At 42.4% G+C, this 26,036-nt stretch overlaps 7 protein-coding genes across 7 annotated transcripts; 2 read left to right on the top strand and 5 right to left on the bottom strand.

Moving 5' to 3' along the window:
- Positions 1-28: 28 nt before the first annotated feature.
- Positions 29-2,186, bottom strand: LOC110852445 (putative fatty acid elongation protein 3). Its single transcript, XM_022100517.2, has 6 exons — positions 1,881-2,186; positions 969-1,805; positions 852-903; positions 691-781; positions 476-620; positions 29-393 (listed from the first exon to the last, which is right to left on the bottom strand). The coding sequence occupies exons 2-6, from the start codon at positions 1,453-1,455 to the stop codon at positions 209-211; spliced, it is 960 nt and encodes a 319-aa protein (XP_021956209.1). The 5' UTR covers positions 1,456-1,805; positions 1,881-2,186; the 3' UTR covers positions 29-208.
- A 2,468-nt stretch (positions 2,187-4,654) lies between these two features.
- On the bottom strand, positions 4,655-6,180 carry LOC110852019. The gene is made up of 4 exons (XM_022099975.2): positions 5,954-6,180; positions 5,763-5,871; positions 5,347-5,685; positions 4,655-5,197 (listed from the first exon to the last, which is right to left on the bottom strand). The coding sequence occupies exons 1-4, from the start codon at positions 6,134-6,136 to the stop codon at positions 4,896-4,898; spliced, it is 933 nt and encodes a 310-aa protein (XP_021955667.1). The 5' UTR covers positions 6,137-6,180; the 3' UTR covers positions 4,655-4,895.
- Positions 6,181-8,651: 2,471 nt separating this feature from the next.
- On the top strand, positions 8,652-10,537 carry LOC110852138. Its single transcript, XM_022100125.2, has 5 exons — positions 8,652-9,019; positions 9,088-9,293; positions 9,367-9,469; positions 9,544-9,946; positions 10,029-10,537. The coding sequence occupies exons 1-5, from the start codon at positions 8,869-8,871 to the stop codon at positions 10,345-10,347; spliced, it is 1,182 nt and encodes a 393-aa protein (XP_021955817.1). The 5' UTR covers positions 8,652-8,868; the 3' UTR covers positions 10,348-10,537.
- Positions 10,538-11,046: 509 nt separating this feature from the next.
- Positions 11,047-13,101, top strand: LOC110852154. The gene is made up of 5 exons (XM_022100143.2): positions 11,047-11,458; positions 11,533-11,768; positions 11,848-12,073; positions 12,152-12,635; positions 12,740-13,101. Exons 1-5 carry the CDS (start codon positions 11,380-11,382, stop codon positions 12,822-12,824), a joined length of 1,110 nt encoding a protein of 369 aa, XP_021955835.1. The 5' UTR covers positions 11,047-11,379; the 3' UTR covers positions 12,825-13,101.
- On the bottom strand, positions 12,894-17,150 carry LOC118436165. The gene is made up of 3 exons (XM_035853634.1): positions 15,535-17,150; positions 15,165-15,440; positions 12,894-13,427 (listed from the first exon to the last, which is right to left on the bottom strand). The coding sequence occupies exons 1-3, from the start codon at positions 15,622-15,624 to the stop codon at positions 13,146-13,148; spliced, it is 648 nt and encodes a 215-aa protein (XP_035709527.1). The 5' UTR covers positions 15,625-17,150; the 3' UTR covers positions 12,894-13,145.
- A 116-nt stretch (positions 17,151-17,266) lies between these two features.
- On the bottom strand, positions 17,267-19,523 carry LOC110851842 (lysosome membrane protein 2). Its single transcript, XM_022099758.2, has 8 exons — positions 19,298-19,523; positions 19,059-19,216; positions 18,831-18,981; positions 18,530-18,745; positions 18,049-18,454; positions 17,862-17,977; positions 17,650-17,781; positions 17,267-17,560 (listed from the first exon to the last, which is right to left on the bottom strand). Exons 1-8 carry the CDS (start codon positions 19,415-19,417, stop codon positions 17,411-17,413), a joined length of 1,449 nt encoding a protein of 482 aa, XP_021955450.1. The 5' UTR covers positions 19,418-19,523; the 3' UTR covers positions 17,267-17,410.
- Positions 19,524-19,938: 415 nt separating this feature from the next.
- On the bottom strand, positions 19,939-25,278 carry LOC110852387 (neprilysin). Its single transcript, XM_022100450.2, has 16 exons — positions 24,606-25,278; positions 24,484-24,531; positions 24,032-24,145; positions 23,626-23,921; positions 23,181-23,519; positions 22,828-23,087; positions 22,609-22,708; positions 22,344-22,550; positions 22,118-22,221; positions 21,947-22,008; positions 21,704-21,755; positions 21,541-21,608; positions 21,326-21,463; positions 21,146-21,261; positions 20,190-20,294; positions 19,939-20,094 (listed from the first exon to the last, which is right to left on the bottom strand). Exons 1-16 carry the CDS (start codon positions 24,850-24,852, stop codon positions 20,014-20,016), a joined length of 2,337 nt encoding a protein of 778 aa, XP_021956142.2. The 5' UTR covers positions 24,853-25,278; the 3' UTR covers positions 19,939-20,013.
- Between the last annotated feature and the right edge of the window lie 758 nt (positions 25,279-26,036).

Here is a 26,036-nt window from a genome sequence, read left to right as displayed (position 1 = left end):
GTCTGCAAGAAAGCAGAGTTGCAAATTATTACTTTGAGCTATACTTTTATTATCAAACATCCATTAAACAGTGTCAACAAAATCTGTTGGTATATAGTAAAACAGTTAAACTAAAAAATCGAAAACAGGTACAAAATGGCAACAATTATTGAGAATTCAGTTCCGTACAAAAATTAAGAATTCGCAAGTTCAAGATCGGAGATTGGAATTAGTCCATTTTCCGACTCGTCAGATTGTCCAAAATGTTGTGGCTTCGTCTTGACTGCTCCCTCTTTGATTTAATGACCAATTTCCAGAAGAGCTCGCCAAATAGGACGGCAAAAGAGCCATACACGACAAAGAACATTTTCACAGAGGCAGGATGTCTAAAACAGGATTCGGACCCTCCAAGATCTGAGGGGATGACATTGCTTATTTATTTGCAATCTGTCAGCTGCGATCAACTAATCTGCGTATGTAGAAGATTAGAACTCACGGAATTTTAGGCCGGAATATGTGTTAACGCCCAGTCCGATAACCATCTGGCCCAACTGCAAGGTTGTGATAATGTTAGCGAACCATCGTGGGATTTTAACGTCCAGCGCCCTCAGGGCAAAGTATGGATACATCAAACTGTGCACCTGAAACAACACCCAAAATTTTCCTTAAAAATTAGTGAATTGACAAACATTTCGAATTGGACCCACTCACCCCATAGTTCATGACACAATAATATCTCGAGATTGGCTCAACATAAGGCAAAGTCAGCCAGCACACAGAGAGCGTTGCTAAATGGTGATACCTGTGCGTCGGGAGAGAAAAATGCATTCATCAATTGGTCATCAGTACAAGGAATTATTATGGAAACGTACCACTGTAGAAGTTGGAGTGGTCGTTTTCTCAACACGATGAAAACGGTGTCGCCTAGAAAATTATTATGCAAATGTAAATTATTTACTATTCATCACGTATCTCAAAACCTCACTTACCAAGCTCGACGAACTTTGACCAGGTGAAGAGTAACCCCCAAAATGCGGTTGGCATATTTCCACCCTGCCAGATGCACACGGATCTGTAAAATCCGTTTGGATGAGATGTGAGCACCCCCAAAAATTCGGGCATCATTCGAATAAAGCCGAGCATGGAAAAAATCCCAAGGGCCGCATTCCACAAAAAGAGTTCACGTTTCAGCTCCAAACCGTGTCTGTTTTTCATGACTGCCTGAATCCCAAAGATAACCGCTATATAAATGACTCCCGCATAGATTGGGACGTCCCAGTGACGATGTGTCCACATCACCCAACGCTTCCAATCTACCCGTTCAAACTCAAAGGGTTCATACTTTGGGGGGTTGTCGAGAGCAAATTCGCTATAATCTATAAACCCATCGGAATTGATCCTCATGACGGGAAGAAAAGGAGACGTCTTGTTCTCAACTTGCGAGGAAAAGTTGAACATGGAATTGTAGGGATCCATCGTCAACTAAAAACTTGCCGTCCGAAATTCCAATATTTTCAGCAAAAACAGAGTCCACAAACCACAGCTGGGTTTGTTATCAATTAACCAAGACGTCGTCCAGCACTGAGTTATCCAAGAATTCTTACCAATGTAGGAGCTTGAACTTGTCAATCTCCTATGCACACTCGAACTCAGACTGACTTTAAAGCGTTTCTATCAAATCTTTTAATACGACGCCGGACTGTATATGAAAATGATCGGACGCTTGATTTTGTGGTAGCCATAAGTAATGTACCTTTAGATTGGGCAGGCCGTGAGATGCGGTATGCACGCATCAACATCTTCTTTCGTCTTTGTTGCACAGATGACTACGTAAGCGAAAGCAGTATTAAGAGATCAAGTGACAGCAATGACGTGTGCGATAGAATCATCTTCTTACTTACCCCATTTTTTGCTATAAATCCCTCGAATTCCGCCTTTGTTCATGACCTCATGAGTGGTTTTGGTGAGATGCTATTTTTATTTGCTGCACAATCGGCTGAATGGTCAAATTCGTATGCAGGACCAATTACCAAAATTCATGCAGAGTAACGACGCAAAGTTTTGTAAAATATCGGCCAAAGGTGATACCATTATATGCGTGAAGAAGCAGAAAGTTTGGGCAAGAGTGACCCACACCAGTTTTCCAAAGAGATCAACAAAATGTTTGGTTTCAAGTCTATACTTGAAACTAGTTGAAATCGGGCCCTAGTTTTTCTCAGTATGAACATTAATTATATTTGGTTAGTTATATACTTGAGTTTGGAAGCTGGAGGCGATGGCAAAAATAATCAATTCGACCCCATGCATAAAAAATGTTCAGTTCTGAGAACTTCATTTGTTTCATTATTGACTTTTCGTGCAATTAGCTTTCTTTGAAGTAGCTGTGAATAAATAATTAAGCATTAGTACGAATATGCATGCGAATAATTGTAAGTATAATCTTTGTGCTTTATGAGCGTCTCCGTATTTTGGTTTGTTTGAGGAGGTGAAAATTTTGTTTGCTTCCACACTCTCGGCTGTCGGTGTCATCATCAGTCTCTCCCCATCCCCACGCTAAAGCATTGTAGCCTCTTAATTCTGCGTGTCCAAAAGTTGGATAACATGCACGACCTGCGGCACATGTACATTTTAGCGAATCGTTATGTACTTGGCTAACCAGCAGAATTTCTACAACGCAAGTTACCATTGAATTTGGTGTTGATATGAAATTTCCACATTGTTTAATTCATTAATGTTTCATGAGAATTGGTTAAGTTTGTGATTCCAGGGACGTTACGTGATCTCGCCGTAACACGTCGTGTGCAAACAATGGTCGTGTTGTGATGCTAAATATAATGGATCTACGTAAATATGTACATACATATGTGTGTAGTAGTAGGTTATGTATGTATTGGGATAAGAAATTGGTTGTACGTACCCCCACAACACAGATTATACTTATTGTTAGATGCTTTCTTGCAAGATGGCTAGAATTGTTTTGACAATTCTAATTATTATCGTGGTATGGAAATCCCCTCGCCCAAAATGACCCACGCAATGTGACCACGGTTGGCTTAATAAGTTGGTAATTGGGATGGTCAAAGCCGAGTACGTCGGAGTGAATACCCACCTTCTGTCTGTAGCTACTTAGTTGCTGTGCTGTTGTCGTCAATTGGATTCTTCTATAATTTATTATGCTAAAATCACGAGATTTAAAACGGACAAAATCTACACGTACGCACATTCACAAAGATCAACACTAAATTTCGCATCATAGTTAATTAGATTACTAAAGGAAGGCAAACTAACCGACCAGTGGCATTAGTACTTGTTCTTTATGAGCCTCTTAATCGGCATTATGCACTTGACAACAAAATCCGAATTGTGCATGCACACTTTATTCATTTACATAAAAACCTCAATGAAAGTTTCGTTGAGTGAGGTGACGTACATATTTACATAAAAGTCGCTGTGTGTAGTCTGCGACTAAATAAGAAGATTTTTAAGAAACTTAAGTCGACAGATTTGTGTGGCATTGTTAGCACCGTTAGCACCATACGTACCATAAAAGACTACTTGGATTTAATAAGTAGTATTAGATTGTCATGTTGGCTGGGAATTTCCGTACGCGTCTTCTTTCTCAGAATGGGTTGAGACTCGCAAAAGTCTCAACTAACGACCAGACCAAAAAACTAGACTCAGAAATGAGATGAACCAAAATTGCATTCGATTGTTTCCAACCTTGTTTCCTTTGGGTTGTCCTTGCATTCTGAGCACGCAAAAGCAAACTTATGCATCCCATGCAATTTAACTTCTACGATCATCGCCTGCTCATCAGGATAATGTGGCTTTTAAAACTGATGGAGTTCGAATCTGGACAGAACTGGATTGTCCCAATTTTGCTACCTAATTTTCTCAGAAATGGTATAAGATGACAGATTTGGGTTCAACGCATCTAACGACTTGTAAGTTGTATACTTTACTTTCACTATTACATATTTATCTAGAATACAGATATGAAAAGCACTCGTGTCGGCAGTGAACCCAACTCACAACGCAAAAACATTGCCAAAATTTATCAAGAGCAGTTATACGACTCTGTATTTATCTACTTGATTAAATCATATAGAAACAATCTTCTTCCACGCTTATCCTTAGTGTACCACTTATCTGAACCGTTTCTGTTTTTATGCATCCGCTTTTCTAGTCGTCATCAATCACTCGTACAAGGTTGTGAATTTGTGCTGGTAACAAATTCATCAGATTTCGAGTGGGACTCAAAATGTGGGTGCATATATATTTATTATCTCAAATACATATTTATGTATACTTTTTCCTCTACTAAATCCGCCGACACACTCACACGCTGGGCCAAATTAGGATAATCTGACACTCAATCAATTATAATATTTCTACATTTATCCCAATGGTTATCTAATCGAGGGAATAATTCATATCTGGTAGTTTTGGCCTTGGAAGTGCAGCACGTTTCTGATCTGATTGATGAGATCTGTCCCAATAATAAACGCTGACGACCCCAGCATTATCTGCAATGATGAAATTGGGGATTTTTTAATGGATTTTTTTTTCTCACAAATAATGTGACAGATAAACGAGAGATTTTGGGTTAAATACAAGTATGAACATTTTACTGTTAATTCATCACAGATCTAACTGAAATAGGTGTTGTACAATGTAATTTGAAACGCCTTTTATTTACATGTATATGTATTCATTATGTAGTGATATAAATTTTCTCTTCCAGCGACACCTGTCTCTAAGAGTTGAAAGAAGTTTATTCTGACCGATCTGAAATCTGACGGTCACCGTTTTTATTTATTTTGCGTTACAAATATGTGAATACGTTTTAACGAATTATTTACATAAAGAATAATTAATGGGTCTCAAAAACATGTTAGTAAATGCTATCATCAGCTCTATATTTCCGTCGTTGCAGGTCGACGACAAATGCCTTCATATTTGTGACCATTGAATGGAATGCACTCCAAGCCGGTGAAGCACCTAAAGAAGTACTCGTCCAGCCAGGGGTAGAGCTGCTTGTCCTCCAGGGCGCACCCTCTCCCCTCCAACATTGCACACGCCAGCTGCGCAGGATCCCACGCCTGATCTGGAGAAAGGTAACATTGGCAACGTCTTTGGTAGCAGTGCAACCCTCCCACGTAGTCACAGGGCGGGTGAATATCTTCGTCATTTGAGTCCTTACAATCCTGCAAATATCCTGGAAATCATGACAAGCCAATTAATTGCTGAAATTCTATCTGATGCACTATGCACTTTATGACAGCCTGACCAGCGGCGGTAGGACATTCAAGGCTAATTGCCGACACTTATCCGATAATAATATTAATGATGAGGATGGTGACCCACCTCGCACACACTGCCTCTCGAGATGCTCAATATGGAAGCCTGACAGACACTGACAGCTGTACCCCGTGGGGGATTGAAGATCTGCACGACACTCGTTTTCCTCTGGGTCACAGGTGACAGAATTCGGGCCAGGGTTCAAAGAGCAGGCGGCTCCAACTTTGATGAAGCAGCGATTCCTTCCCTCCTTAAACACGTGATTGATCGGATTGGGACAGCGACACCGGTCAAATGCGCAGACGAGGAGATCTTCCGAGTTGCATTCGATCGTGGCGTTGCAAACCGCGCCGTGACTGGCGGCGCAATGTCGCTCTTGAGTCGGCGATTTCTGATATTGGCAGACTGTTGGATATTATAAAGCCCTCATTATTAGCATCCTCCGTACTTTATTCTACGTGTAATTGTTATGTATTACTTACCACACTGTTTCGAGCTGTACTGACAGTTTGCAGACGTTACACAGGCATAATTAACTCCCGATGACTTGTAGCAACTTCCTCCCGCCAGGACTACGCATCTTTGGCGATCCTGAATGGTTGGAATGGAAAACATTAGTTCATCGCATGCAACAGAGCGACAATAAACTGTAAGCTCAGCGTCATGTGCCCACCAGATCGAATTCCATGTCGTCCGTGTTGATACATTCGCAGAAGCCTCCACGACAAGCAATATCTTGGCTGGGGTTACAAGAGGTCGCTGGCAAGGACTGGTCACAGGCTTCCCCATGGCTCACATACCCCTCCGCAAAGGATCCCACTCCCAGAACGACAACGGCAAACAAGAGACCTCGCATCGTAACTAAATATATGAGAGTAAAACACTTAATTGTTGGGCTCCTCCAAATTGCATGTCCCTTTTATAGGGAAGGATACGTATTTTTATCTTGCGCATTGTGTGTAATCCATTAACGGATTTTCCAGCGTAATCTGCATAAAAACAGTCCTGGATTAGTTACAGCCAAATATTAAGAAATTGTATGGCAATTGTTCCAAATAATCCGTGTCCTGCCCACCTTGATTAAGTTGTACTTTTTTGCTGATTACTAATTTAATCATCATAAATTATTCTGTACAGAGAGAGTGCTAAGCTCGTGTTGTTGATGTGTCACTCGTGTCGGGTGCAAAGAGATTGAAATCGTGATGGCTTAATCCATGCATCAATCAAATCGACAAATCCATACCAAAACTGTACCTCACAAGCAAACGCAAAAATACGTTAGATCATCAGCTACTAGTAGTCATCAGAGATAAGTGTAAATTTATATCTTCACTTTCTCTCAAACCAAAGGTTTTATCAGGCGATCTCTGTTCCACATTTATTCACTCAGAGAAGAAAGCTGCGGTCAACATGGATTACAACACGGTTTTGCACTCTACACAAAAATACTTGCTCATATCGTTTCCATAATTGAACGTGTGCCAAACGCTCCCACGCCGTGTCATTGTCATGAGAAGATGAGGAAGAATCAAATTAAACGGGCTCTACCCACGCACGGCTATCTTGCAAAAACTTTGAGACATTCATGGAAGTCACTTTGACGAATGCGACGTGGAAGAGAAATGGTCAAAATATATGCAAAAAGTCTGTTGCATATGTGTTTTGGGCATTTCTCTGCTTTCACTCATAATGGTAATAAAATAATAATACGTCGAGTGTGGTGATTAGCTGTGGGAATGTTGTATAAGAAGTAAATGATATATGCAATCAGTAGATCCAACGACGTATTATTAAAAGTTGGCCAAACCCCAAAGCTTTTTACCTACATGTATAAGTAGGTTGACTTCTTAATGATGAGAAATTGGCGTGGTCAGGTCATGTAATGAGCGGGTCGAAACAGTAAGTCCACTTCTCAAGGTTAATTTACCAGTCAAAATGAGAGCCACGGAGTCCTTGGTCTTGCTTGTTCGCAGCAGCAGCTTCGGGAGAAAGGTCAATTGGGCAGGTAGCCACGAATTTGCATGCAAATTAGGTGCGATCAATCAATTTCCTCCGAGAGTGCAAAGTATTCGTGTCAAAAGCCTCATAAAACAGTTCCTCCATTGTTCGTCTTCGAATTGATTCTCCCAAGTTTTCGCAACAATTCATTCATTGCTCACTTTTGCGTACGGCAGGCACAAAATGTAAAACGTAATAAAAACGCATAATAAAGAAGGAGTCGTATTCCTTGGGCTTTCTCCGTCTCGAATAATAACTCAATAACTCTGCCCCTCTTAATATTAGCTCGCCCTTTCCACGTATCGACATTTTCTTGGATTCCCCATAAGTAAAAGGAGTGATTGATTATGAAAATTTTGGGTCAGCCAACCAGCCAACCGGGTAAACATATGAAACAAAGTGGAGGATTTAAGTGAGCCATGCATGCGAGTGAGTGAACACACAAAGCTTTCAACTCGGTGAATAATTCATGTCCACTTTACGTCAGTTTTTTAAATCGTTGCCCTTCAGTCGGGATAAATTTGGAGAGAGGACGGGCGTATCATTTTTCATCGCGAAGGGAAATGAGTAGCTTACTGGCAGAGATGAGATGAGATGACGTCTTTATTAAGCAGCCACATTTTAGGTTGGGCTGAAGGGTATTTTTGCACGCAATACCCAGTAAAAGTGACTCTTGCCCAATGAGAAAGCAAATTACTGGATATTGGACTACTTTTTGAGACGACTTTGCCATAAAAGTTGCCGGAAATCCCGTCACTGTCAACAATAAATATGAAAGTGTGCTAGTGCACCCATAACAAGATCGGGGGCGATGTACATATTCCACATACACGAATGTACATACAAAGAGTCACCGCACTTTCTCCCAGAGGGAAAGGCCTGCTGGACAGGACACACGAACATGCAACCGTTGACTGTCCTCCTCTTACACTTACGAAGTCAGGAGTTCTAATATGTATGTAACGAACCAGAAAATTCTTAGAAATTGGATTCACGTAACGTAATAAAACAACGCGGTGGACTGGTGCACACAAGAAGAAAGCACGGTATGCAAGCAAGGCGACGAACCGTTTTTGCGAACTGATTGAGAAAGCATGCATTGGACGAGTGAATCGTGGCCATCCATGAATTCCACGAGCTTACTTTCAATAATAAATTTCGCTTTCACACTCGAACATGACACCGAGCGGTAGGCAATTATGCTAATTACATGCTTAGCTTGGTCTACACACATCTAAAGTTAAGTGCTGGTTTTAATTATGACAAATGTTATGGTTCAGAGCGGGCTAGTACGTGACGAAGGTTGGTCAGTGAACGCCCCCCGAGAACGCAGCTCATGTGGCCCATGAGAGAGAAAGCTGCTGCGAGAACTTTCTCCGCTCACTTTTCCACTGGACCCACACCAGGAAAGAGTTTGGCTCAACAGTTCCTCTCTTTTTGTGTTTATTTACTTGCTCATCTACCACGAACCACTTTCTTCCTTCGCCCACCTGCCTACCAATCTCCGTCATTTTTCCAGGCCCTCGTTCTGTTCCTCTCGTTCAACTTTGGAATTTTAGTGCGTCATTGGCAAAACCCATTAAATTGTCCATGCTGCCCTTAGCTAGGAAAGCTCTCACTCTTGTATTTCTCATCTCCTCCTCGAACCGCGGAGGGGGAGGAGGTCAGCATGGAGCATCACCATCTTTCCTGGTGGAGGCTCTGCCCCTCGACAACAAACCTCCCAGTAATAGCGACACTGGTACGAAGCACACATGCCTACCCTTCATATGCGTACCCTTTCTTATAACTAGTGATTTTGGTCCACAGGTGAAGTGACTCCACAACGCAATACGAGTATTCGTTCTTGGTGCCCTTCGCCTCGTCCAAGGTTATCCAAATGTCTTTCAGTCCAGGGTCAGAAATGCCCAGAGTCAACAATCCTCGGAGTTCTTGGGGTCAACGCGAGCATGAGCACGGACAAAGGTCCTCCAGCGTTATTTTCCTCTGGGGCTGATTGCGTCATGTATTTTCAGGTAATTGGATAATGCCATTATGATTTCCAAAACAATTTGCTCGAGTCTCATGGTCGAACCTTGTTCTCTGCAGAATACGGACTCTGTTGTCAGTAATGAAACCAAAATATTTTCCTCTGCGTATTTGCCAATCAACACAACGTCGATTCAGCTCGTTTTCCGAGTTCGAGTAAACGGTAAGGTTACAACATGTTCGTAGGTATATGTAGCTTTTGTTTTTACTTTTGGTCACTGTCTCATTTTCCCCCAGATTCGACGTGTATTCTAAACGTTCAACAGTACAACTACACCGACCAAGACTGCGAGAAAGTGGAAATGAACGTCTCATCTTTCCCCTTCTGCACACAAATCAGCTACAACTGTGCTGGGGAGGAAGAGCGTCGTCTCCTCGCGGAGCTGGAGTCGAGGGGGGTACTGCTGAGGACGTCTGAGCTGCAAAAGCCACCACTCCCACTTGTTGCCCACTCAAAGAGCACCGAATTGCGGAGGGTGGAGCGGGCCGAAGTGATTCGGAGGGTAAAGAAACCCATTTCGTGGAACTGGCGAGACCATATACTGGAAATCTCACTCGTCTCCATTGTGGCCGCCGTCCTCATTCTCATCGGACTCAAAAGATGCTTGGCAGGGACGAGGCGTCTGATGAATTTGAGTTCGTAAGTTGATTCATCTTATATACGTTCTGCACATTGCAAAGTTTTTGACTCGACTGCTCAACAATTTTTTTTTCTATTGCAGGCATTCTCGTGTGGTTCGATTTGACTTGGATGAATTGGACGAGAAACGCCGTCGTTTTTCGAGCTGCGTCATGTCCAGCCCCCCGAGGCAGATCGACTACACCAAGAATCCGTCCAAACCAATTTTGAAAAACAGACCAAAATTATCTCACCCTCCACTGAATCGTGTTTTGGGCCAAACTCATTCTTCAGCAATCAAGAGCTTTGACAGTAGCAGCAGCATTTACTATGACGCCATCGAGGGTCCCAGCAGTGCAGCCGTCGTGGCCCCACCCGAAGAAAGCTCGTCGCATTCTCAACCACTTATCTCAGAGTTCTAGGCATCATAACCATAAGCTAGCCATACATACATACATACGTTTGCTTAGATTTCTATACAATATTAATGCTAATGAGCCATGCATTGCTAGGATAAGTTGGCGATGCTTTGTAATACCGTGCGCTTTCCGAGTCTCATGTGTGATAAATAATGAACAGTAATAAACTGCGCTATTCTTCTACAAATGCAAATGAGTTGGCTCCATTTCAAAATTATTAGTTGGCCTGGCATGTTGTTATTATGAAAATACGCCGTAATGAGGTTCATTGTGTCATGAAAATGCCCCTGCAATTTGTCGTGCTTGTTGGTACTCGGTGAAGCGAGGAGGATAACCGTTACCACCGGATGTACGTAGAAATGATCTCCTGACTGTATTACATAGTTCCACAGAAATTTAGCCCAAAATCACCCAAAAGCACGCGAAGAAGATGAGGATGCTATATAGGACATAGTTTAGCTATTAATAACCCAATATTCGGGCCTGTTCGGTGGGAGTGAATCTGTGTGTGATTTGGGGAAAGTAGGAAAAGCCATCAGTGCGACTATTCCGTCAAACCCTCAGATTTTCATCCAGGAGACGCCACAGCCACTCACTCACCCACCAAGCCACCAACCACACCGACTCCGATGAGGATGATGCTGAGACTCGGGAGAAAGTTGTGCTCCCCTCATCGTCGTCCTTCCAGAGACACCACTTTCTCTCTCCGTTTCTCTCTCCACGACGGAATTGGGGGAGACGACGGCGGATGGGTGAGAGAAAGTCAGTCTCCCAAAGCAACATGATACAGCAGCTTATGTGAAGGTGCATGAGAACCTGTTGCCCAAACGCAATTTGCCAACTCAATCTCTCTCCATTGGCTGGGATTGGTTCCTGCACGCCTAACCTGATTTCGTCCTCTCGCCCGACAACAAGTAGCTCATTCCTACGCAGAATAATAGATAATTCGATACATAGAAATTCGTTCGCCATGATCCTTTGAGACCCTGACGACGGAAAAGTAAGTGCACAACAAGAAGAAGAACAAGAACAAATATGAATATTTCTTTTGCTCGCTTGTGGCTCTTGGCTGTGGGGGCGTTTGAGGTGACCTTGGCCATAAATAGATGCTCACGTAAGTAAAATCCCATTATTTCAATAAATTGAACAATAGGCGTGCTGAGTACTTTGAATATTTCGTGGCGTTAGACTCGATGAATTACCGAGATCTTTGTCCAAACCCGATGATGGTGTCGAGCGGACGTTCGATTACCTCCCATGACGATGGGGACAAGGACGATATGGAAATACGCCTCACTCGGCGGTACAACGGCACCTGTGAATTCTTCAGGAATGACGACGAGGTGACCAGCGTGGGCGGAATTCATGTCATGGACTACGCATGGCCATTCAGCACAGCAGCAACCTGTGACCATGTTGTGAAGGTGAATATTCCTGTCAGCACCAACGGTTGTTTATTGGGGGATGAGAGGATATGGCTAAAACAGGTGTGTGTTTATCCAGCTCGTCCTTGACCGGGACACTATCTATGGGATGGAGAAGGAGAGCGTGTGCGACAAGGAGCTGGGGATAAAAGTCCTTGAGGGTGTCACCATGTGGCACAACTTCACCCTCAAATCGACCCGCTTTTCCTTTGAGGACATCATCTCAAACTATGGCGACTCCCCATTCGATCTGCTCTGTACCCACATCCCAAAGTTCGTCCTCCTGCTCTTTGAGACTTACCGAGGTGAGTGAAGACAGCACGATAACAAATTATTTAATTGTGCAAAGTACTGATTAACTCATTTATCGCCTGCTGTCCCAGATTCGAAATGTTCACTCGTGGTCCAGCAATACCGAGTGAATGATCGGCGCAGCAACAACTGTGAATACCTGAAAACTCCGCTCCACTACTTCCGCTTCTGTGGCGTCTATCCCTGCTCGCGATTCAGCAGTATCTTACACGAGCTTAAACTGATCGCAAGGCGAATCCCGAACGCCAACCTGATGGAACAGTCGCCAACTGCGGAGTCACAGGAGCAGAATAATCATTTGAGGGTCGAGCCCTACCTCCAGCCAGACGGCATGTACAACCAAAAGCTGTCAAATCTCGAGGGGAGCAACATTGCCACACCCACCACGACCACCACTACGACCACCACTGAAGACCCAGCCAGCATGTCGGATGGCACACTCGGAGATCCGAAACCAATTGATTATGCAGAGTGGGCGGTCCGCTTGTTCTTCCCACTCATGGGAGTGGCGTTCATCTTCCTCCTCCTCAGCATTCTCAAGGGACGATATGCCAAGTAATGCCCACTTTTCTAATTAGTCAAGTTTAATAACTTTGAGCTGTTTTCATATTTTGAGAATCTGGATAATGTGAAAATGTGTTTTTTTTTAATTTTTGCAGTGAGCTTTGTGCAAAGCAGGGTAATCCCCCAGCCCACTATCTCGGATCAATCATTTCATTGGACAAGCACGGACTAAAAATGTAGGTTATGCTTACCCGAAAAGGGCAGAAATGGTTGCAGGGTATTTATAATTCATCATCAACTTTGAACAAATTAAAATATTGCAAATCATATTATTCAAATCATACATATATTATTATCCAGAGAAAGGAGAAAGAAAACGTAGTCAAACTTTGTAGTTGTTCTTGTTAAGAAATCATGACCTGATATGAAACTGGTGTACAGATTGACACGCTTAAAATTCGATACATGTACTTAATAATTATACAAATGCAAATAAAAACAATTTCTAAACGTAAAACACGTCGTAACTGTTAAATTCTCCTGCTGATCTTATGGAAGAAGTCAATGTGGGGGGGAGGGGGCGAGGTGTCGTTGCGCCCACCTCACCACCCACTGGAAATAGCAAATAGTGACAAAGTCCACAATCAAGCAGTGCTTCAAAATGTGGCAGAAGTTGTAGAATCCAAAGTGGTCATTTTTGAAATGAAAGTCCCGAGCATGGGGCGGGGAAACATCGTTGTGACTGAGAGTAACCAGCGTATCCACCGTAATCGACGCCAAACTAACGACGGCCAAGATTGAGAGTACCACCCAGGCCCACGACATAACGTATGGCAGCAGCTTCTAGAATTGAATTCATGGGTTTTCATACTTAGGAGGGGAGGTTGCGTACTATCAGCTCACGGATCTCGACATACGACAAAATATATCTTGGAATAGACTGTTTCTTTCGCGAGGATGCTTTTTGGACGTGGGAAAACAACTTTTGAACACTCATCCATGCCCACTCTCGTTCTGTTTTTCTCTCCTCTTGTTTACTCAAGTCGAATAATTATACTGGAGAATTAATTATAAATTATAACAAATGTTCCAAATAATTAATAAACTTCAACCTTCCTTCTTTAATTTATTATTTTGAACTGGTTCTTATTCTCTTCTGTAGTGATTGGGGAGTGAATTTTGTAAATTATTTTTGGTAAAATTGCATTATTACGGCCTAGCTCGGATTTATTTCAGTGGACTAGCTTGGATTTGGCTGATAATTCTCAGTTTCCCACACGATAGGAATATTTTGTAGTAAAATCAGATTTTCGGGGTAAGATGAGATTTCTAGTTTCCAGCACTCCTAGCTAGCTCTCCTAGGTACCACTACTAGCTAGCTCTCCCAGATAGCTCTCCTAGGTAGCACTACTAGCTAGCTCTCCTTTTTCAAAAGCCATTTTCATGAAAATCTAAGAGAAAAATTATTTTTATACAAAATTTCAAAAATTTTTAGAAATTTTATTTTTTGAAACCGCCGCGAAAAAAGGTATTTTTATGCATATGGGACCTTAGGGTATTCACACAAAAAATTTCAGTCAAATCCGAGCTAGGCCGCTGTACTGCAATTTTACCATAATTTCTATACCAAATTTCAAAAATTGACAACGTGTTTGTTTTTCGAGACCGCCGTGAAAAAATTGAAAACTTATTTCCGCTATTTTGATTAAATTATAACCCATAAAATGAATGATTTTCGTTCAGATCATTTGTTGTATTGTAATATGATGCACACTTTTCTGTGTGGACGTGCTCTGGTGCTAAGTGTGGAAAGGCCCGTGCACCGCACCAAGTTGAGGCAAGTTGAGCTATCTATCTAACAGAGCTACATTTCTTATCGTGTGGGATCTCGATGCCCTATGGATATGTTGTAGTGTCCAACGAATGAACAAGAACCCTGAAGTGGTTTGACTCCATGGCCACATTTGCGCCCGCCACATCCACTCAAAGGTGCCCAAAAAACGCTTTCACTCCAGCTTTCACTCACTCAAATCCACGCCAAAAATCCAATTTTGCTCGGATTTTGAAATTTCTTTCACCATTATACTCCCAGATAGTTGTTTTATTATATCCAACTTCAAACTCAACTTGTTATATGATTACTTCGCAGGCATAATTTGTGTTGTTGATCACTGCAACAATGCTCATTTAGAATTTTAAATTTTAAGAATACAAAAAATCCAAGAGTTGAGTTTGATGCTGGATATAAGAGAGCAGCTATTTGGGAGTATAATGGTGAAAGAAATTTCAAAATCCGAGCAAAATTGGATTTTTGGCGTGGATTTGAGTGAGTGAAAGCTGGAGTGAAAGCTTTTTTTGGGCACCTTTGAGTGGATGTGGCGGGCGAAAATGTAGCCATAGGGTCAAACCACTTCAGGGTTCTTGTTCATTCGTTGGACACTACAACATATCCATAGGGCATCGAGATCCGTGAGCTGATAGTACGCAACCTCCCCTCCTTAGTACAAATTCTGGATAGTTTTCATACGTGTGCATACGAGTTTCATACGAGTTTGGCTCCACAAATTTGTAAAGTGTTACCTTGTAAACGTAGTGGAGGAGGCAGAGGGAGGTGAGGGCTCGTCCCAAGCCCCCCAGAATGGCGATGACGCACATAGACAAGAGATAAAATTTGAGGTTGTCCAGCGGCGTGAAGACGAAGGAGGACTCATTCTCGAACACGAGACTCTTCTTGGTTGAGGGGTCGACAATGTTGAGTTTCTCAAAGAAGAGTTGGTCATCGTAGTCGAGAGAGGTGTTGAGAATGATGATGGTCGTGAGCCACACGCCGATTCCCAGCCAGGCAAGACCGATAAACTGGAGACCGACAAAATACCGACACCTCAAACATCATTATTGTTAAATATGGCCTCCCGTCGTTATTGGCCGCGTCTGAATGAATTAGACTTACAAATGAGAGGATGGAGATGATGCAAAGCATGGAAAGTGGGTGATGCCTACAAATGCACAAAGTAGACAACCCTTCCCAAACTCCACTCATGATGATGATGACGGTTCCTCAGTTTGTCTATGCACTACATTTCACGACCACTTTCTCCACTCCACTAAGCCCACAAACCGACGAGGACAAGCCACCTCATAGGCAGAGAGGACAGTGTGTGAGTGAGTTATCTTGGCAATCTGAAAAATGAATACGACGACGACGACTGATGATGATATATTGGTTGCTCTGCTGCTGCCGAGCCACCTTTCACCTTTGCATCATGTGTATTAGGAGATGGAGGAATGAAATATAAGTCGAGTTGACCCTCTTTGTGTCTCCTCTTGAGAAGTTTCAGCAGCGTTGAGACCTGCAGGATTTCCACCACCACGACGATGAGAAGTAGCAGTGGAAGTGTTTGCAGAGAGAGAGAAAGAGAAAGCGAGTCTCTCTTGAGCCTCAATCTGTCGTCCTCTCCACCACCACCACTGCCTGCTCATTCTTCTTCCTCCTTTCTCCTGAATCCCCCCGGATGTATATATTCTCTAGTACTCTCTTCTCCTCCTCCTCTATTATTCACAACAACGCGTTCACCATCATCCTAGCTCCAACTCTCCGTGTCCCTGTGGTCTCCCTGGTCATGACCAAACCTGATGTGATAACTCTCCTTCCGGCCTTTGCTCCCTTTTCCACCCAGCACCACCGTTGTTGTTTACACAACCAAAGGCTGGGTTGGCTCAATTATAAACAAACCTGCTTTCTTTGATCTCCTTCACCACGACCACGATGGACCCTGGTCCAGCAGCCCACACAAAGCATACTATCCAGCATAGCATAATAGTTGCGGTTTCAGGAAGTATTACGAAATCTTCTTGTACCGCAGACTTCTGACATCATTGCACAAAGTTGCAAATGTTTCAATCTCTCTACTTTCGCTGAATGGCCAAAACTCAAAGTGAGACTCGAAAGAGTTCTCTGTCTGTGGTTGCTCTTTTCGGTCTCTTGATGGAAATGTACAGCATCACTTGACGCTCTTGGTGCTGGTTGTTTGAGAAGACACGTTTTCATAGTTTTCATGAAAACTTTTCCACTTGGCTTGCACTTTGAAACCTCACCAACCAACAGTTGTGCAGCTGAAGGTATGGCCCATTTGATCCCTCTTTATCACTGCTAATGCGGTGTCCACCTCCCTCGAGAAGTTCTAGCTACACGGAGAAAGCTCCATACTTTGCACACCAACTTTCTCCCTGGGAATAATGCATGTGAAGTTAGTGCGTCTTGGTGGAAGAAATCATGAGGACGAGGATGCTGATGATGCTACTGACTGACTGGTGCTGGCAACCCAAAAATAAGTCAAGTGACGGAGGCTGCCGTTATATAATGCACAAAGGAATACAGTGGTCGCCTAATAAGACGGGTATTTCGCATCCAATTCAACGTGTTGTAACACGCCAGCTTCCAAGTCATATTCTCCGAGAGAGGAATGAAATCTGCTGCTGACCACTAAACTCATATCTCCCCTGCGGCCACGCTCTGCTGCTCCGTTGCCACTTTCTCCTCATTCTTTCGCCTTTCTACTCCAGTCTACACAGTCATAAAATTGGGCAAAGTAAACATTTCAAGTTGTTCACCCACCCTCCGCCTCCGCTCAAACATGTATATCATAATCATCTCATGACACCGTGTCCATTTACATCCCAGCTTAATTTGATTAGCGAGTTTTATTACGTATGGTGTTCGAATCTCCCGTTGCTTCATAATTATGAATAATTAACAAACACAGCTAGATTATTAGTTCGCATAGTAAATATCACTAGTAACGAAGCATAACGAGGGGAAGATTGAGTTATCCCTTCCACACGTAGATGCCCATTCCTCCCAGAATCAGACCTATGCCCACACCGAGGACCACCCATCGCCACGTTTCGATCGCTTTTTTGGGATTCAATAGCTCGTCCTTGAGATCCTCTGCGTTGTCGTCGGTAAATTCCATGCTCTAGGAACAGACGGGAAAATGTTTACTTTGGAGATGATATCCACCAGAATGCAAATGTTTATCTTTCACTTGAATACATATTCATATACCTCGTCGATCCAAAGTATGGGGAAAATCATGTTTTCAATATTTCTGAATGCATTGATCGACGTGTTTGGAAATTGTTTAAAATTAAAATTCAACTGAATTCGTTTATTCGCTTTTAACAGAGCTCCAGAATTCTGAAATATAAAAGTTTCAATTAGTATTTGATTAGCAGAGTATTTAAGTGAATATGCATCACTTTTTGCTATGGGCTTACCGGTTCTATGACTAGCGCAGTTTCATGCAAATCTCTCGCTGGCCTTAGTCCAGTTTTGGCGGAGTACTTTTCATCCCCATCAAGAAAGAACGGCGTGGACATTACGAAGGGAGAACCTATAATGTAACACATAGAACTAAACTCATGTAGTTTCCTGCATTTTCTGAATATTAATTGGTGAGCCAACCTTTGCAGGCGGAAACGTCTATCGTTCCCGCGCCCAGACACGCATTTAAAGCCTGGTCCTGTGGGGAGCAGTAGCACATGTTGTCCTTGTTGGTTCTGGGGTCTTCTAAAGCCTCTTTAGGCACCGTGAACCTGTAGCCTTTGATCCCCTTCACCTCTTCTTCCTTGTCATATCGGAGGTAAAGCGAGCGGCAAATGTCACTACTGTAAATCTCGACAGTTCTTCCCTTGGTCACGAAAGGGGGGAAGATAGAGCCGTCAGTCCCCTTCACCGCGTCGCACTCGGACAGCGGGTTCCAGAAACCGAGGTCCGTAGAGCCATTGACAGTCACGATCGTTCCAAACACGCTGCTGTCCCCGACACCAGTGTGAATTTTGTAGGCTATATTGTCGCTCGTCCCGTTCGTCTATTTGGTGAATTATGCAATTATCAATGTCAGTGGGCTGCGACGTAGGTCCTCGTAGACGTAGGTTCAACTTACCCCGAGATATAGGCCAAAAATTATTTGATCGGCTGGGGGAATGGTTTGGTTAGGTCTTATGGCTTCTATCAGGTACGTAGCATTTAAGCCATCAAACATGAGTTGACCTACGGTTATGGGTCGCGTGAGTTTCTCGTTTGGCAGAATGTTGTTGGCGATGTGGTCGACAAAGCCAGGAATTCCGATGGTCTCTCTGTACATTGCGCCTATGAATCCCTGTCATGACATACACATTGGCAAAACATGATCATCCTGCATAGTATACAAAGAGTGGCGTAGAAATTAGAAAATGGGGACGTACGTAGAAGGGAAGGTTGAGAATATTGATTTCGTCCGTCTCTCGCAGATTACTTCCAGAAACTTCTGGGTCGAAAAAGTAGTACGTCTTTTGCTCGTAGGTGACCAACCTTTCTCCGTCGGCCTGACTCAGGTTGATCTTTCTCCTCCTTTGTCTGCACAAATCAAGGAAATTAGCGTGTCAAATGGATGGAAATATGTACATGTGGCTGATTATTTATTCTCCTCTCACCTGAACGCGTAAGGTCCCACTTGCGCGTACGTGGGAGCCCCATCAGTATTTATTGTGTTGGGATTGGTCACATTTAAAATGTAGACATTCATGTAAAGTGGCCTGTCAATGTCGGACCAACTATCCCACGTGCTTGAAAGCGGTCTCAACGCAATTTCCTTCAAGGGAAAAAAATATTATATTTAGACGAAAATGATCTCAAAATCCTCATCTAAACTAAACCACGTTGAATTCAGTACATCTTCAATCCTGCTCTTGATCACGTCGGGCAGCACACGGAAGCCAAGCACGGACGCGACGATGACCACAAGTGCGCCCAACGCAGAGACAAGTATGGCGATTTTCAACCCGTTGTTCATTTTGAGACGATTGGTCCTAGTGTTCACTTTGCCCCAATGATCAAGCTCTCGCACACTCTTGGTGATACGACGACCAGCGATGAGTGCATAAATCCTGGAGGATTTTGGAGGATTGGCATCCTTCCCTAGTTATCTTTGAAAGTGTCGCAGACAAGATAAACAGAGTAGCATAATTTATATGCTTAATCGTTTCTGGATTAACGTTCGGCATAGCTTTCATCATTTACACAGAGTCCACATACGTTGGACTGTGGGGGGATAGTACAAAGTTACAACAGTTGAGACAGAGTTACACCGGAGTGAGAGGCAAGCAAGACACTTATCAGCAGAGGCGCAATAAAACTATAAATCATGAAGCATTGTTTTGGCAGATTTTATTTTTAAGTCCTCCAAAAGAATTTAGATATCGCATGCCAATGAAATTATGGTGATGATGAAAATAATGGTCAAAAAGGTGTGGTCATATGTGCATAATATCGATACTATTTATTGTTTAAATGAAAAGGGTGATGATAAAAAACGGCTGGCAGCAGCATTCTTTTCGACATTTATTTATTCAATTAGTGACTGACATAGTAATCCTACTTGTGAAATAATCAATTAAACGCGCTACATTTTTTGTACTTTTGTGGATTCATGGGTGACCCAACCGGACAGTTCCATGCATCAACAAACTCCTGGAAAAAATGCAATGAATGAAATGCACATTGCTATTTACATGAATAATTTTTGAAATATTAATATTATATCATTTAACTATTGTTAATTTTACTTGGGAGTTTGTTACAGAGCCCAAAACTCTATACTTGTTGGGGGTGTGATGATCCGACAAAATTTGGTCGATCAATCCCTCGTCTCTGCTCGAGGAGCACCAAATCTACAGACAGAAAATGCACAACTTAATCCTTTCCCGTCTGACTGTAAGATTGATCTTTGTCATTAATCAGATAAGAACCAAATTAACAGAATCGGAGACATAGATACGTAATTGCATGGCATGAAGCATCGGGTTCAAATAAATGACCAGCCCCAATGCCAAGTACGCATAACTGACGTAACAATTACAAGGGAACCTTAAGTACTGTCACATCTCGATTTCCTTTTGAATGGTCTTAATTGATAGATAATTTAGTGAAACCAAAACTTTGTTATAGAACATGGGGTGCAAAATCACGTTTTTGCGAAATATTTGGCGAAAGCTGCACCAAAACGTGCAATTTTTCCAATGCTTTTAACATAGATAACAGCCTTCGGAATAATGAAATGAAGTTTATAAATTATATGCCTGTCCGGAATTTCATGCTGATCACCAATATGCAAAAAACAATGCTAACATTTGCCAATTTTTTTCAAATTGCAAAAATCTGCAAACTTCGAAATTTGAATTTTGTCGCTTTTTAGAAATTTCAATAAAATTGAAATGTTATAGGACGGCATCAATATAGGGCGCCCTATATTGATGCCGTCCTATATATATGCCATAGTCCTGGAGGGACCCTATGCATAGGGTCCCTCCAGGACTATGGGTTTATAAGTGGGACTATAAGTTTTGGTTACACTAAATTATCTATCAATTAAGACCATCCGAAAGGAAATCGAGATGTGACAGTACTTAACGTTCCCTTGTAATTGTTACGTCAATTATGCGCACTTGACATGAACATTACAATGGACAATCATTGCACAAATTCATCACAATTGACCAATAGACCAGACTGACATACATACATTTGCAAATCCAATGAAAAAGAGTTGCTCCTGAGAAAACTTTGTCATTCCAGGAAGTTTTTGCGGAGTCTTGGGAGCAAAAGTTTTAAAGGTTTTGTAAGCCTCGAGCAGTCCACCTGTACATTTTATTAAATAAATTAGCGCAAGTTCTAGTCAGAGAGGGAGAAAATGGGATATGACCGTTGTCTGGAAAGTTTTCGTCGAGGGTCAAAGCTCCATGAATGTGCAAGTTCGCCTCTGGCACCTTGAATCGATTGTACTGGTCAATCAAGCACTGACTTATGGGACTGAACTTGCCCGACGTAGTCTCAGTCCAACCTGAAGAGATTATCATGTTTTATTCGGTGCAGCTAAAGCTCATTCTGCCATGAATAATGCAATACGAACTTGTTTACCATAGACTGTGAATCCATGAGTGAATTCATGCCCCAGGATTGAGCCAAGGCCTCCATAATTCACAGCTCTGCAAGGATGAAGAAACATATCATTTTGCAACTGCTTTGTACATGCACACTTTTTGCCAATGGTAAAAAGCAAGCCAAATTAATCTGTCTTTACATTGGTACTCCGTCGTAGAAAAATGGAGCTTGTAACAATCCGAGAGGAACATCTAAAGTAATATCATTTCCATAAATGACTAATCCTTTTAGCAAAACTTCATGCATATTATTTTAATTATGAATTTATATCTGATATGGAATATCATGAAATTATGAGAGGGACATCTTGCGAGAAAATATTTTAGTTTCATATGAATTCATGTAAATAACTTAGGATTAGCCAATTCGTAATAAAACTTACTGACGGCTTGTCGTCGAATGTCGTAAAATGCTCCAATCTGACCAGGAAATGTTGTCCACTTGCTGCATAAGTACATACATATTCATGCGAAACGAATTGATCATTGTCCCGAAAATATTGAGACCATGTAAATAATAAATTTATTAATAAATAAATTTGTTAACTACTGACCATCCTGGAACGAATCTCTCCTTGAGCAGCTTCAACTTTTGATCTGTTAACCAGGCTCGCACGTTCCATAACTTCTGGAGGTATCCTCCATTCCCGATATTTAACTGCACACATCAAATTTCACACAAACTAATAAATAAACTCTGAAATTATCACAATCTCGACTAATTAATTTACTGCGACATGTGGCAGGAGCAATTTGTTGCCTAATTTTATGTGTGGTTACCCCTGCAAAATGGTTGTTGAGATGCTCCTGGAAAGTGTGCCTGTCAAACTCGCTTCCATTTGGAGACATCCAGGGAGCAAATCCGATACAGGGCGTGATAGTGCGAGCCTTTTTTCTCAGTGACCCTTTCAGACTAGAATTCATCCACTTGGCAGAATCCAACAACTGAATAAACGACTTGCGAACTTGCTCCATCATATCGGCCGCCTATGCAAAATAGATGCGGTCACATATTATATCGAATTAAGCGTCGCAACCAACCAACCTTCTCGACAACGTCATTCCCAATTTTCACCCTGTTCAGGTACGGTTGAGTAAGAGCGAGACCGAATTTCTCTTCCGTGGAGGATGCACACACGTAATCTCTGAAATCATAAAGTGACCTGACGTATCATCCGCATCATAAAATAATGGAATCTGAAAAGTGTTGTGTGTGACTTTTCTGAGAAAAGCTTTGCTACGTCGTTCTTTAAGGCTTACCAACCTCGGAGATGGTTCCGTGATGCCGTAGACGACGCGTTGGTACTTGTGGATGTGACCTCGCATTGCAGCCGTCGTCCCACTCACGACCCAACTCAGCATGCGGAAATGGAGGTAATTCGCTAATACCTCGACCGGAGTGGTCGACAAGAGTTCGAACATGTTTCCCATGTAGTTCGTGTCTGACATCGAGACCAACTGAGTTTCTGAGATTGTGGTCCCAGCAGTTCGGAAGGTGAAGTCAAGCAGCTTCTTTAGTTCCAACTTAATGTCCATAATGCAGGAAGGTTTTAACATGATAATTTTCAGTATTTTCCTAAATAACATCGGTCCGTTTATAATGTGGTCTTTACATACCTTGTTGGTAGAATTTGGCGTGGTGTAATTGTTGAAAATTGCCTGGAGGTAGTTTAGGGTGAGTGTGGCAGTGAAGTTGCGAAGGCCGTACTGCGTCTCAACACCGTCTCTCGACAACTTTGCGATTTCTTCTTCGAAAGCCACGATTTCCGCAGCTTTGGCCTCAATGTACTTGAGATTCAATGGACCCGATAAATTGGGAAATGATGATATTGCCGGAGAGCTTTTGAGCTCTTTCACAATGTTCACAATCAACTCCTTGAAGGCGGTGAGATACGATGGGAAGTTGTTCTTGTTGATGTAATATGGTCGCGAGAGGAACAAACTGGGCTGCTGTAGCTGAAATGCCATATAATTGGAGATTCATCAAATTATGCAGATTACACAATATTTACCCGCACTGATGCATACTTTTGTATTAATAATTTAGTGTAAGTTGTATTACGTGCACAGTGCTGAAATTCGGGTTGGACAAGTGTTGGTTTACAACAATGTCGAATATTGAAGACGTGCCAAACATGCGTTTGAGATCTGCCATGGAACGCCACCAGTTGAAGTTGGTGGCGTTCCAAGTTCCTGGAGGTGAAAGTATGGGCCAACCCCCGTACAACTGGAGCATCTGAAACACCGGCTTCAGCCCCACTTTCTCCAGTTCTCCTGTTGAAATACACGCTTTGAAAAAGTCTTTGGCTTGATTTAGCTGAAATGGATCGTCCGGTTTGGCTGGTTCCCTTAAAATGTCTGTAAACAGGATACAAATTTTAGCATAAAAGCATAACACACGCAAAAAATATCACCACCAATGATAAGAGCCATTTAGTATGCAATACATAAATGGTGGTCATAAATACCTTGAAGGAGTTTATTTGTCTCCAAATCCAGCTGCCCAAACGGACTCCATTTCGAGACGGAAGGTGGGATTGGATTTTTCTGAATCCATCCACCACAAGCGTACGAGTAAAAGTCTTGACAAGGAAAAGGAATCAGGGTATGCTACCCCGGGTTTTTGGGGTATTCGGGTTTTGGGGTAGCAAATTTGAGCAATACCCACGGGTAGTCGGGGTTTTAAAATTTAAAAAAGTATGATAAGACATTATTAACAATTCAACAAATTAATTAGTTATTAAAATTGAATTAATAAACAGTTTTGTTGCGAAATTAAAGAAAAAACAGATTTTTTTCACAACTTAATACATGAGACACTGACTCAGTTTATCCTCAAAACTCCGACTACCCCAACTACCCTCAAAACCCAGGTAAAACCCCTGGGTATGGGTTTTCAAACAAGCACAATTTTCCTTACCCTGACAAGGATCCACCGAAGTGTTCATGGACTCGAGTAAGGCATTTGCTAAGCGTCATTTCGAAAATGTCATTAACTCCATGCAAATTAATAGCATGCAACATGTGGGTTATTTCTTGTACCGGTTTCTATACAGCTTTTGCTCCTGCACACCGCGTCCTCCTCCTTCAGCAACGGCCCCTTGTCGTTCCTTCGACCCCCGGGTGGCGAATTTGCTGTGAGGGCTGCGAGCATTGGACTGTCACTACTGTCCTCCTCTGTGGGGTCTTCAGGTCTGGGCATCCTCACCAGCATGACCAGCGCTCCGAACGCCAATAGACCACACGTCAAAAGAACAAAAAGAGATTTTGGGACCCTTCTTCCTTCCATGGTCGGTATTTTTGGTATTTTTCGAGTCCGAACGGAGGAGATTTACAAAGCCATGAATGGGGGAAATTGAGATTTTGAGGAAATACTTAATAAGGAAATGTATATATAATGTTAATCTATATCGAAGATTAAAGGGACTAGACGATGATAAAGGTGAGAGTGACGAGCGACGGGTTCGCATGAACTTGACTTCCAGACCAGCAGAAGTCTCGTTCGCAATAGGAATACAGGAGCAAATACGGAGGTAACGAGATAACGAGGAAACTTTTATGATAATTTTTTGCACTTTATCACACTCGCCTGCTGCATACTAACCAACTACCAAGAAGACCACCAAGTAAGATGCTTGGCTGGTGAGGAACAAGAGCTGGGACGTTTGCTGGAGTATTGTTTTTTATGATTATTACACATCTCAAACCATTATGGCCAGTAGTACATTCATGCCTCGACGACCAACTACTGGTCTCACGACTCATCATAAATGCCAATCTACTCATTATCCCATCCATAATTTCATACTCACGTGTCGTACATATCGGTCGTGGACATTGCAGACGAGTTGTGGAAATAAAATCACCTCGGATGAGGAGGACCTTACATCGTGATTAGCGTATCGACGACAAATATTGGCCTGTTTGCTGAACAAATGTGGAGGAGAAGGAAAGCGGAAATGGCAGGAGTAGCGATGATGACGATGATGATGAGGTCTCATGGTTGAACCACTCACGAGGCGATGTTGTGATGAAGAACATTGCAATTTCTATTTGTTATGCAATTCAAGCAATGTCCAATAATAAATGTTGAGTGACAAATTGACCTCTGCAATTAATTGGAGTGGACACACACACGCAGGTGGACTTGATCAACTATGGTCTCAGTATGGCAAATGTGATGGATACCTACGTATGCAAATCATTGGACACATTTATAACATAACAAAGTGGAGCAGGAACATGCATGACTTGACCTTCGTGTCATTTGTTATGTTAAGTGAGTGTTGACGCTGCTGTGTGTGTGTGGCTGGAGGAAATCTTCAAAGATAAATTTAATGCTGTCAATTCCGCAATTTTTGGACAACATTAGGTATGCAAATTATCATGTAATTGATTCAAGCGAGTGAGTGGCACGTTGAAATAATTGGCCAACATAATTATATCTTAGCTACATACACATACACGAGATCT

This window comes from Folsomia candida, unplaced genomic scaffold (assembly GCF_002217175.1).
Source record: "Folsomia candida strain VU population unplaced genomic scaffold, ASM221717v1 Fcan01_Sc007, whole genome shotgun sequence".
Taxonomy (NCBI): domain Eukaryota; kingdom Metazoa; phylum Arthropoda; class Collembola; order Entomobryomorpha; family Isotomidae; genus Folsomia; species Folsomia candida.
This window is presented reverse-complemented; position numbering and strand designations above follow the sequence as displayed.